The sequence below is a fragment of the Rhynchophorus ferrugineus genome, unplaced genomic scaffold (assembly GCF_030347505.1).
Source record: "Rhynchophorus ferrugineus isolate W39M unplaced genomic scaffold, kcgeb_rfMv2 rfM8, whole genome shotgun sequence".
Classification (NCBI taxonomy): Eukaryota; Metazoa; Arthropoda; class Insecta; order Coleoptera; family Curculionidae; genus Rhynchophorus; species Rhynchophorus ferrugineus.
The window spans coordinates 9,344,577-9,358,682 of record NW_027472587.1 but is presented as its reverse complement, the minus strand read 5'-3'; the positions used below and the strand labels follow the sequence as shown (position 1 = coordinate 9,358,682).

Genomic DNA, 14,106 nt, shown 5'->3' with positions numbered 1-14,106 from the left:
TGTTCAAGAATCCTTTATGCTGAACTTGTAGCTGATGTTGATGAGAATGCGTAAGTTTTCATAAGAAATTACAAAGTCGTTTTTTACCAGTATCTGGTGTTATAGATCGATATAAAAAAATCTGACATTTTATATTATACTGAACATAATATGTGTGATATCGATAGTAGTTAATATTCATAAGGGTGGAAAAAATTGCCGTATATGCAGCACTTTTCGTATCGCCGCGAAAACCTCGACCAACTCTAAAAATACCTCCATTCGCTCGATCGATTTTATGGTAATTAAAACCACATGAGCAGAGAAAATCATACGTCATTACCGCCAGATTGTATCTACCCTCCGAGTGATTCACGTTCATGGAAAAAGAAAACGCTTTTATTCTCATTCCATGTCGTTTTTCGGATATTTACCGAATGCAGCGAATGGCACTTTTGGAGATCGAACAATGTCCGGTCTTAATCCTGACGATTTCGTTAACGGGATGAAATATATGGACCTTTTTCTGTTCGGTAAACTCGTTTTCTCTCCTCGAGAGGCTTTTCTGTACGCGACACGCAAACAAATACCATTTTATCAGATTTCTCGAGCTGTATTTAAACTGTCGGTGCGACCTAAGCGTTCCCCAAAACTTTTACTTTTGATGGATTCCGAAAAATAGAGAATGCACAGTCGACGTTCTTCTTGGAGCGCAAAGAAAACTAATGTTTAGTTTGACGGCTCTACATTGGTGTCGGCAAACGGCCAAGAAATATCCGCAAAAGATTTATAACTCGATTTATAGAAACCTCCCAACTTCGCGGTCTTTATTTCTCTCTGGCTCTCTTTCTCTGTTCCCCCGTCCGCTGCTATGTGTGTGTGTGTGTTTGTTCGGTATTTCCAAAGAACGGAAATGCCACACGTTCTCCAAAGAGAATACGTTCTACTCAACGTCAGTTTTAATTTCGGATCGAGAAACATCGTAAAATTAATAACGGCAAATCATGGTTGAAGTTTCATCTCGCAAGAAACAGAAACAAAAAATCGCTACTTCAACTTTTGTTAGAAAAATTGTCTTCGAATAAAAGTTGAGATATATATTTGTTTGATTCACTCGAATCCTCATTTCGCTTTCGCTCGAATGTTGCTATTAATATAAATGTATTCCTGGATAATTTATTATCCTTTTCTCTATCTCTCTTTCGTCTCTCTCTAAAACTATGTAGTCACGGCGAAAAGTTGTACTTCTATGTAATCGTTTTTCTATATAAAGTATTAGTCAGTTGGGTGAATTGGAGAAAAAATGGTGTATAAAAATACAAAATATATGAACCCAAATAATAAAATAGCATCAAATGTTTAAAAGTTTAAATATGTTATCATTCAAATATGTTTGTCAGTCTCGTTTTTACCAACTGTGGTTTAGCTTATGTAGTAAATTATGTAGTTAAATTTCATTTAACTGCTGCATATTTTCATTATTGCATTTATATATTCATAGAGTATTTATCTTTTATCCATTTTTGTCACCTAAAATATATATTACTGAAACAATAAATACTATAAGCTGATTGAAAGAATAATTTCTTTACCAAAATGTTTAAATAAAATAGCATTGTTCTTCGGTTATTTATTTCACTGTTCAATCTCGCCCTTGCATATTATTTAGTTTGTCTTCTATGACTTTAATTTATCTATTTCTCTCTACTTTGTCTTATCTCCTACCTGGGAACAAACAACTACCAACCAACCAAGAAATTAGAATTCTATGAAACTATTTTATAACTGTTAATATTCTAGGGAACATTAACTGTTAATATTCTAGGGAACATTCATTTTAACACTTGATGCACAAATTATTGTGATATTGAATATTTGTTGATATTAGGTTAGTGCTTTGTTAACATATGCATTTACTAATGAGACCTAATATCAGTCAGAAGTTAATACCACTAAGACTTACAGAAATATGTTAACAACCTTTAAAATTACCTCTACTGTAATGATATACTACAGAAGCATATCAATTAATAACAGTCCTTAAGCAAGAACAATCTTTCTTTTTCTTTATCAGACATCAAATTAAATGAAAAGTTGATTTCGAAAATCCAAATCTTTTGTAAGCAAGGAACAGTGACGATTCTTGTTCTCGAATTTTGTTATAAATGAATTTTGTTGAATATCTATGTTGCCTTGAAATTTTTGCATATGTCGACGTTTTTTTTTCTGCGGGCTGTACAAAGTTACCAGATTTTGATTTTAAAAATTATGCGTAGTTAGTTTACGTACAACGGAAACGACGAATAATCTACTGTATAAGAGTTGGAGCTGACAGCGCTTCGGCCAGAAAGAGAAATTTTATAGTCGTATTATTTAGCGACTTCAAACACTATCCTTTATTTTATTTTATAAACTTTTTTAAAATATTTTTAGCCCCAGCAAGATTCCATGCTCGACGTTGTTGTCGGCAAGCTATACTCTTACCCTCCCGGCTGCCCGCTGGGTTTGTTTATATATTTCGTATCACCGATCTGACGGCTATTCCTGGTTGCTTGATTTGGGCGTTTTTCGTTTTTTTTTTTGGAAATAGATATAATTTGTAGCGCATATTACACAAAAATATAAGGCCTACAAATTCTTCCTCCGTATAAGCTTTAACCCTATAAGCTCAAAAAGGAAGGTAAAATTTGCGAGATAAATGGATCCGTAAACCAAACCTCGTCGAAGCATTTCGCGAGTATAAATTCTCGTTTTTTTTTCATAAATCATCGGAGACAATACCGTTATATTTTCCACAATTTCGTTATATAAAAAGAAAAATAATTAAGACACCGCGAGACGGAACCCGGACGACCAAAAAAAAAAGGAATAGATACGCTTCGCAACTCTACGCAAAACGGCAACAACGTCGAACAAACTGACAGTAAAAGTTTGTTGTACCCGGCCGGAATAAAAATGTACTTTTTACAACCAGATCCAGTAGTCCGTGAACCCAGTGACCTGCTGTGATCTGCGATCTCTGTTTAGTCGTGCCGTTGTTTCTCCAACGAATGCTTGATTTATTCGCTCAAACCAGTTCTGGCGTTAAGGCTCGTTTATACGATTCAGTGCGTTTTGCACGTCGTGCAACGTAGGCCGGATTTTCGACGATGTTACTTGTTGTTTGCTAATAAATATTAGTTACCGAACATTTTGTTTGATAATGATCGATTTATTTAAACAATCTGAACAGCGGGCGTATCTTTGCTCGTTACCGGGAATTATATTATTGTTTGAACAGTGTTGAATTTCCGGATAATTCCCCCGGGTTGTATTATCCGCATGACCTGACGTTTATTTAATTTAATTACTTTTATTATCTAACAAGTTGCCCTGTTTCTTGAAGATTATTTGGTCCGTAACTTACCCGATAACTTATATTGGTTGATGATGACGTTGAGCTAGTGTGAAGCTTGCTTTAGATGATTCAAAGTTAACGTTCATACAACACGTATCGTATACAGTATTTTACATCATGACGGCCTGCGACCAGCATCAGCTCACATTCTAAACAGATGATGGGTGATTTATTGACGGTAATTGTGAATTTGCCTGTTCCCTACGTATTTGCATTCGTACGATCGGGCTTCGCAAACATTGTGGCGCATTGAAAACTAATAAATAAAATTTCTCGATAGTCGATAAATTTCAGAATGGCGTCAACACGGTCGAATAATTTCAGTTTTCAAGCGGGCACCAAGACAGGGCCAGTTAATTACATTTTTTATGTCCCACGGGTGAGAAAGGTTTATCAGTTATATTGTAATTTTTTTCTTCTCTGATTTAATTTTAGTAAATTAGTTGCTTTTCTTACTTTTTTAATGTGCCATGTCCAGTTCATTTTTAAGTGAATTCTAATTTAAGATATAAGATCTTTTTTGTAGGTTTAAGGAGGTAATCCTTTTTATATATATTTTCTCCTTTTACCAACTAGGGGTTTATTTGGACTGGACCTACAGTTTAACGAACCAGGGTCCTCGGCATTAAGCCTACCGACTGGCGAGTGACCAACTTAGAAATCATCCCAGAAGACATCCAGCCTGATTACTGGCGTGATTAGAGTCATTTTCCTTATCGGATTTTGCATTCTTGCCTAGGACAATCACATATTAAATAATTACCAACATAAATTTACGACTATGCCCCAGCACCCACACGTCAACCAAGCCGGATAAGGGGTATTCTAGTCTAGATATATGCATTTTAGGTATTTTTCAAGTCAAATAAAAAACAAATAATATTTTTACTAAGCATTTTTTTCCTGGATACTTTAAAATTTAATTAAGAATGAACTATATATGCCACATTAAACATATAAAAGAATGCAATTATTCATAGAAAAGGAGCTTCAATTGATAATATCAACATGTTGGATAAATATAATGGGATAAAACCAAGCCAGAAATAAGCGAAACCTTGACACTAAGTAAATATATCAATAATAATTTACAGATAGAATTGTAATATAATTTTTTCAAGAAAATCCTAAACAGATGACCCATTCTGTAACCAATATTCACTCGAAATACATAGAAAAATATCCATATTGTCAGCGAGATTCAATTACTCCATACATATGTGGTTTTCATGGAGTATTGAACCTATTTTAATAATAAAAGCACTGAAAGTTTTCTCGCAAATAACATAATGCCTGTTTTCGTTCGCGAATGGTCGCATTTCTTTTAATTGAAACGAAATTAAATATGGGAAAACATCGCCAAAAGTGCGGAACCAGTCGGCAGGCCATCCCCAACGCCACCGTCTGTATCATAAAGGGGGCGGGGGGGATTGCTGGCGAAACTGGCAACCGAACTCGTGATATTTAACTAATGTTCAATTTTGCGCCGATCTTATAGGAAACTCGTTTAAGTTTATGAGCCCATACCGATTATAGTAGCAAAAGTTTCGTTCTGGAACTAAATAAACACGAGATTAAACGCGTTTCCTCCGTAACTAGTCGTCAAAGTTAATGCTCGACCCCCTCGGGCAAATAAATGATTCTCTACCGTCTATAAAAAAGAAGGAAAAGTTTCGGACGACAAGGCAAATTTATGGATGTCGAGTAACGGCAAAAGTTGGGAAAAGTAATGTGGTAGTTCACGTGAGGCACCAGTCAGTACATCAAACACGCACATCAAGCGAAAGTCAATCAGTTTTTTGATAAGTTTTTTCGATATTTATTATATGGTGGTATTTTGGTGACATGTTGGCGATTGTAAAATTTCAAATCAGATGAAAATAGATGGCATGACATAGTTCTTTATTAACTTTTCTATGGTATATGCGTCGTTTTGTTGTATTAGTTTAAGAAAACGATAAGGCAACGAAGTTTTTTAGTTAAAAGCATATGGCACTTATAGGCAATTAGTTATTAACTAGAACTATCTAATAATTTCTCCTTCATATTGTTCTTAAAGTCCTGATCCAAGTTTTCTCACTCCACATAGCTATATTAGATCAAAGAGTTTTTGTCTCTTCAACCTCCGAGTAAGTCTGCTGTTGTCAGTTTTCATGTTCAGGCAATGTCTTTTGAGCTTTTTTTTACGCAAACCGTTTAATTTCTTCGCTGACACTGTATGACAATGGTGGCTCCAAGATTCTGCTTTATATAATAACAGTTTATTGTGAAGTATTAATTCCGATTGTCGTTCCAGCAACCACCTACTATACTAGTTGATAAGAGTTTTTGTTTTTTACTTTAAACAGTTACTGGAAAAAAAACCTCATAAGATTATCGAGTCTGTAGTTACTTCAAAGAATTACTTTGACGATTTTTACATAGAAATCTTCACATTCTCTGCTATGGCGCAGGATTATAAGATTCATGGTTATCATCATATAAAAGAGGCCTATATTATATTGGCCTTTAATTTATATATAATTCATTATATATATTTTGTAATATATACCCTTTTTATTTTGGCCGGGATTTTTCCTCTTCTGATACATTCACCTCATGTTTTAATCAGTTCATCTATGTTAAACCCCTATCTCTTATGAGGTATTTAATTTCTGCCTACATATCACATATACTCTCATATACCCACGTCTCGCTTGTTTGAGTTGGTCTTTTTTGTTAATGAATTTACTATTTATTGCGAAATACAAATCTATAGTTTTCCAAATTCTGTCATTAGTTTCCATCACCTGGCTTTCATTATTTTCGATCTCTATATGTAGATAGTTAAATGTATTTACATGTTCTACTCATCACCATTTGCTTTTACTTATTATTCTATCAGTTGTTATTAGTACATAATCTGCAAAAGTTCCTATCTATATTTCCATTTTTTGCATATTTTTATACATAGATGTAGTTCTGTCGTTAGACATTTTTATTATTTGATTCGTTAACATCATAGAAGGCTTGGGTTTAAACTTATGCCTTAAGCTGGATCTAGTTGAGTTTTGACGCCGTTTGATTTCAGGTTGTCTGCAGTGATGGCATTGGTATTTATCTTGTAGATTTTTTGAATTATTCTTACAATTCTATTACTTACGCTGCTTTATTCTAATATTGTTTGTTCTCTCTTCTTTTTTTGATACTGATTTTAGACAATTTTCTATAATTTGCTATATATATTTGATTTAAAGCTAAGTTAAGCAGTACTATAGAGAAAATCTAATAAAACGAAACCCTCTATCTAATAATAACGAATATCTGGGTCCTAGCTCGGCCATGAATGGTTTAACAGCAGTAAAACGGGGTGCCTACGGCAATTCCCTAATTCGGTGTGACAGGACATTGCGGCCATTTTAATTACATCGCCGACTGGACTCGTAGCTTAGTTGTAATCCAGTTAAAATAGAACGAAGTGCTATCGCTTCTATATGGGAAGCCATAACTATACATTTCCGCTAATACTTTGAGCGACGACCACTGGTCCGAGTACGTTTCTCCTCGTGGGTTCGTGTACGTTCGGAGGTTACGTCTTTTCTTACTTCAGAAAATTAGCTTTTATTACATAATTCGGGCTAATAAAACTGAGTGGATGCAGTCATTAGGGACGTATGGTTTCTACAAGAAGTTATTGGTCTACATCTCAACAATTTATTTATTACAATATAACAGATTTTATTAAATTTAAACCAATTTCTTGTTGAAGCCTGAAAGATTTCGTCGAGGCGTGAACAAAATATTTTCTCAGTGTCTTAAAAATGTCGGGAAGTGTGATCTTTTTACTTCAGTTTAAAAAAAGGCGGCTGAAGATTACCGAATGCTATGTGAAGCTTCTTGCAGCCAGGTGAAAACTTACTGGGAAACATTAAAATCCACCTTCCATATTCTCCAGAACTCCTTCTGATTACTACATGAGTCTTGACCTGTCTGAGTAGTGCTTCACTTCTTATGACGATACCAAAAACTAGGTCGATTCGTCGATAGCCTCAAAAGATACATCGTTTTTTCAAGATAGAATCTGTAAATTGCTTTACAGATGGTAAAATGTAGCGGTTATCGATGGACCATATTTTGAACAAATTATATTGTACTGATTTTTCACAATAAATCTTCAAATTACATAAATCCTTTAAATATTATATTATAATTCTTCAATAGTTTGGAATGTATCTTCAGTCAATCAATGTGTATTGTCTAAAGATGATACAGCAACCAAGAAAGAAATTTTTTTTGTCCCACATGCCGGTCAAATGGTTATACAATAGCTTCGCGGTCGTCATCGAGGACTAACGTTGTCCAACGTTAATAAATTAACAAAAAGAAACCTCAAGATTACCGCTCGTCTCTTTATTATGTTTTCATATCGAAACCGGCGTTTTTGACCAACGATTTCAGCTAAAAACCTCAACGGTCATACTAGGGTACATCCCCATCCAAATTGTAATTCACCGAAATATAATTTCTGGGAAATTATCTTTTGTTTTGGTTACTATGTGATTTATACGAGACCGGAAAAAGTAATCCAAGTTTTTGGCGTTGTTTTGCGCGATAGGAACGTGAATTGCGCGATAATATAAATCAACAACTCTGACCCATATCGAGGAAATGATTGCTCCCGATATCCTGGCCATCTAATAGCATTTATACATTTGCTGGAAGTAGACCGTCGCCGCGTTTAAACCGTAACGCAGCGGGGGTGTGTTTGGTGCCCATTCCTGGAAAAAAACAAGGGCAAGTAAAAATAGGCTAATACGTTTTCGGAAAGAATCAGCTGTGTTATGGTTATACGCGGAATCTCCCGCTGAGGTTACGAATCAGGATAAATAAGAAAATACACCGCCACGATTATTCCTCTCGTTGGGTGTATTTTTTTCCGGATTGTAGAGAAAATATATTGATAATTCCACGTAAATATTTCGCGAAATCTCGGGAAATTTATAAAAATCGAGCGAGGTTTGACGATTTTTTTTGTAAACAGCTTTAATTGATCTTTAATAGCCCGAAGCGTAGTTTGAAGTGGATCATTAAAATGTCTTTATCGTCAGTTTTACGATAGGTAACTTCACCCGATGGGTAATTTGGTTCTTGAGGTTAATGCGACTACGAAGGATTTTATGTTTACGTGACGTGAGATATTACCGAACTACCCAATCATTTTTTTTTTCTCTCGCTTGTTTCGTCTCACAGATACAGTTAAAACTTTTTAAATCCTGAATCGATTCGTCGGGTTTTTCCTGTCGATGGAGGAACTGATATTGTTTTCTGTCTGATGAACGTGATATATTAAATGTATTTTGTGTATCTGATGATAATTATAGATGGATTGTTTCGTGTGTTTAAATCTGATGATTTTCGATTATTTTGAACTTGTGTAGAGGTCAGTGAACAGAAACTTTTTTATGTACGAAAGTTATATCAATTTCAAGATCTCTTGTATACATTTAGACATTATTTTTTAAATATTCTTTGGCATGGTGAATATTCAACCAGCAATGTTGTACTGTAATATGACTTAATTATCACTCTGATTAGTATCAATATTATTTGTAACCGATATTGATCGTCCATAACGGAAAAGAATGCATTTTCAATGAAAATACTTTTAAAGTTAAAACTTACTTTATGATTCTTTAGTATGCTGATCATTTTTGACCAGTTACTGTCCACTCGGTGAAGTGAAGTGATGGAACCATGTTTTATCCATTTCCGCATATCACCGCAAAAATTCCGGTTTGTTACATTTAAAAATGACCAAACACTGCTCAGAATCATCAACACGTTCTTGTTTTTGGTCAACAGTGAACAAACGCGGCACCCACCTTGAACAGAACTTTCTCATCTGCTCAAATGCTCATGCAATATAAAACCAACACTTTCTTTTGATATCTTTTCGATGTTAGGGAACTCACGTAACTTCACTTTTGGATCATTCAAAACGATTTTGTGAATTTTTTTTGATGTTTTCTGGTGTTACCACCTAATTTGGACGTCCACTGCGTCTGCGCCATCGGTGTCTATACTACCACGTTTGAAGTCAGCACATCAACGCATTGTTGTTGTTTCTGCTGGAGCGAAGTTCTTATAACACTTTTCAAGTCATTGCTTCGCTTGAACGGCATTTTTTGATCAGGAAGCGGAGTAAAATTTAAACGCGAAATCGTTTTTGATTCATTGTTTTGAAAATAACAAAAATAGTGTCACTCGCAGCACAATAAATCACACACTTAATTATATTAAATAATATTAATTATCACTCAAGAACTTCAAGGTTTCTTGTTGATAGATTGTTATATTATTTGTTTATGTCTACACTTGTTTGTCAGTATCATCAGAAATTAGTTTAGTTAAGTTAATCTTCTATTAAATTGATTTTTATGATGATAAACTTATTCGAATCATTAGAGACAACGCCTATTTTCTTGAACTTGTAGTGTTTTTAATAACATACATTACTAAGTCGGTATAGACGTGTTGCTGAGATATGAAAAACGTGCTGGTAGTATTCCGATTAATATGTTAACTTAAAAAAATAAATAAACGCGTGTTCGAGTCACACCTATCCTTGGAGAGCCGAATGTATAAACAAGTTTAACGTTTCCGATCTTGCGTAAAGCCGCGTTGCCGATCGTGAAAGGACAGAAACCTTATTTAGGACGTATTGTTACAATGTCCTCGCGTTCGTTTGATAAATACGCCAACTATAAAAAGCCGTCGGTGCAAAACCGAACTGGTCACGATATGTTTCATTTCACCGGGTTTATTTTAATTAGATCGTAATCCGAATCGAGTCGTTTTTGCTCTTATTGACTTGGTTTCCAGCTCGCTAATGTTTGTCGTTTGTTTCAGACGAAGAAGAACAATCCCAATCATATCAAGAGGCCTATGAACGCATTCATGGTGTGGTCGCAGATAGAACGTCGAAAAATATGCGAGGTTTCCCCGGACATGCACAACGCTGAGATCTCCAAGAACCTGGGCAAACGCTGGAAGCTGTTGAACGACGAACAGAAGCAGCCCTTCGTCGAGGAGGCCGAGAGACTCAGACAGTTGCACCAGAAGGAGTACCCGGATTATAAGTACCGTCCCAGGAAGAAAACGGCCAAGCCCGCCGCTAAAGCCGCCGCCAAGAAGACATCCAAACGCAACAAGTCCAAGAGGAACGACTCCAACAACAACAACGATTCATTAACGAAGGACAAAATCTATTCCAGACGGCCATCGGTCCCTGAATCTGTGGCGTCGAAATTGAAGGGGAGACTGCAACTGGAAGATATCGAGCCCAAAGTGGATAGTCGAATGGATGTCACGTACGATCCAATCCGACCAAATCTGCCTAGTACCACGACACAGTTGCCTCCTATTAGTATCTTAGCGAAGGTACCGTCGAGTCCGTCTTGCGATACTCCCGATTCCCCGGAAAGTGCCACCATCTATGACGACTCATGGGTGACTAATTTCGTGAAGGAGGAACCGGACGACAGGTTAGCGGTGACGAACATCAACGGCTTAGACGACCTGGACAATATTGACCTGTTACCAATGGACGATATAGATTTAGAAGAGTTAGCGGACATCGAGACCAGCTTCGAAACGTCCAATAGTCAGGGGTCACATTTTAACTTCACATGTCCCAACAATATCCCAATATTCTCCAGTGCCTGGCCCGAGGGTTTTATGAACTGCTGAATGAGAGGAGTTAAAAGACTGTTGGTTGCAGGCGTACTACTGTTCGATAACAGCCCAGGAGACGTTCATGATGGGCGTCTCTCGTACCTTTCGAGGATGGCTACCAATTATTATAAATATATTGTTCTTCAATCCAACTACCTGAGGCTACTGCGACATAACATATTTTATTGTATTTAATCAACCCCTTTATTTGATCTCATTTTTTGTTTTTATTATTTTTTATATTTATAATGCGAAAAGGAAAATAACCTACTGGTCATTGAAGTTCACCATAATTATATTTTATATATATACCCATTTACTAGTGCCTAGCTCTTGGATAAAAAAAAAGAAAAAAAAACGAAGTCTTTGGCCAGTTCATTGGCCGGCATTATAGATTAGACAGAATAATATATCCGTCGAATGGGATGGAACACAAAATCAGGCTGTGATTCAAATAATTTGATGACCAATTTCGTTGTCAAATTCAAAAAAAAGTCCGTTAAAAGTAGTCTCTTAAAGCAGGCTCTGTTCCCCAGCAACAGATGGCCCCTAATTCAAAACTACTACTATCCACGACCACGTAACGTTTCATTTTTGTTTGACGATGTTTATTTTGTTTTATGACGAATTGATGAATCGTGAAGCATATATATATATATATATATATAACATTTCCTGGAGATAATTTATTTAATCATGTACTTAATGTATTGAATCGAAACAGGAGGTTATTGTATCTTTAAAAAGTAAATATAATTGGGTACTTTTATTGGATATAGAATTTAGTATTTGTAAGCATAAGGTTCGGATTGTTCGTACATGCTGGTAACATTTTCCAATCCCACTTGTCCCGTTCCACGTTCCCGTGCGGTGCGCCGACACTAACAACGCAAACCTGTAAACTAAAAACAACAAAAGATAGAAAAAATCGAGTCCAAAAAGAATTTTTTATTTTTTGATACCAATTTTTACAGAACTTTGTACAAAACGAAAAACTTTGAGGAATGAAAATTGTCAATTTTGAAAATGGTTGTTGACGTCGGCGAGCCGACGGGATTCGGGAGAGGTATCAACCGAAACATTAAAATCATTATTGTAACGCACTCTTGTATCTGTTGTATATACTGATTTCTTAATGTTCCTTCTTGTGCAAAAGAACATGTCAAACATTCACACCGGTCCGATGATTTTTGGACCTTTGGAATTAAATCTAATCCATTCTACGCTTAGGTGATATAAAAACCCATTCAGTTCGTTTCAGACGAATCCAATGCACAAACTAAATTTTAAGGAAATAGTATTTAACATTTTGAAACTTATATAGAGTAGATATCAACATCGATATTCTTATATCTATGAATAATATAAAAACGCTGGCGACGCGTTAATACATGTGCTTTCAGTGTGTTAGGAATTACATATAGTCCAGCACAAATAGTCGTCCTATCTTGATTTCCTATTGTTTTCAGTCTAACCTATCGAACCACCATGATTTCAACCTTCAAAATCGTCGACTGTTTCTTCCAAGTTGTGTTGTTGAGGATTCTTTCGTTCACAATCACCGCTATGGTGTTCGTTACGTAGCGAAAAAGTCACTTTTAAACGTATTTGTGCTGAATAAGAAAAAAGATTATATAATATAATAATAATAATAATGAAACAAATTAGAGCGACTGTCCCTTATATTTGTAAGAATTTTCGAATTTTAAACATTTAACGAGGCCTGGAACAGTATGAAAACTTGTAGATGATACTTGTGGTGTATTTTTGTACCCAATGATATGTTATTTTGAGGCAACATTTGCAGACCATCCAAAACAAATAGCTGACTGATTTAGCCTATAGGATCTTTAGTTTCTCGTGTATAGTGTGTAATCGGACAGAGGCCAGATGGGGTTTTGCTTCCCTCCTTATTTTTACGTATTAAAAAAAAATCTTAATACAACGAAACCACTTCAACGTTTACAACCAAGAGCATTATGTTTGATCTCATTACTGGTAATCTCGTAGCCCTAGAAATAGTACTCAGTAAAGTTTATCAATAAATCCGATGGATCACCTTGTTTTTTCTTAGATCTAGAAAAGCGAATTTATCCAAAAATTTAGAACGAATATGCCTTATTAACGTTTAGGAATAAGAATGGACGAAAGAGAACCCCATCCGCTCGTGTCGTGAAAGAAAACAACAAACGTACATCATGTGAATGCGCTCCTTTCGTTTTAAGTTCGACTGTTGCTTTTGGACTGGTATCTCTGCAAATGGCTCCTCATATTTGTATATATATAATGTAAAAATTGCTCATGTAAAAATTGTTTTTGTTAAAAATGTTACGAGTTTTTGATTGCAATAACTGACGATGTTTGCCAAAATTGAATGATGATGAGGAACATAAATCCGTCGTTTGCTAAATAGAACGGCAGACCAGTTCTGTTGCTTTTGTGGATATTGGAAAAGAACTTGACCGAGGTGTATAAGAACGATTTGTTATTGGTTTCTGTGTTGTTAAAATCTTTTTTAATTTTAATGGTGGACGAAGAGAGATTACGAAGCGTTTAGCAATATTTTTTCAAATTGTATAAAATAAAATTGCATTTGTAAATTGATTTGTATTATAAACACATTAAAAATATATTACAGTTAAAATAGTGTGTAAATTTTGTATTATGTAGTTGCTGTTAATAATATCTTATTATATGGCTAATAAATTGATTTTTAATTTACACTTCTCAATGTTTTTTTTTGGCATTTCCTCCTTCTGTTTCCCATTCTGAATGAATATTACTTAAAATTAACAATAACGTGTATTATTACTACTACAAAAATAAATTACATACAAAAAACATAACTGTTAAATTCGATGGATTGATATCTTTATACACAAAATTGCATTTTTGCTATTATTAAAAGGGCAGTTTGTTAAATCACTTTTTGAATAAATTTTTTTTCGACAAAAAGCGTTTTATTTCTCAACATACTCCTCAATCCCTTAATACATTTAAGTGTTTTTCCAATTTTT

General features: G+C 35.0%; 1 protein-coding gene across 1 annotated transcript in view; it reads left to right on the top strand.

Annotated features, from left to right (window-relative positions):
• LOC143200741 (uncharacterized) overlaps window positions 1–13,812 on the top strand; it is a 29,194-nt gene extending 15,382 nt beyond the window's left edge. The window contains exon 2 of the mRNA XM_076411340.1: window positions 10,265–13,812. Coding sequence (XP_076267455.1) covers window positions 10,265–11,104 — 840 coding nt within the window. The 3' untranslated portion in view covers window positions 11,105–13,812. The remainder of the gene's footprint in view (window positions 1–10,264) is intronic.
• Window positions 13,813–14,106: the final 294 nt, after the last annotated feature.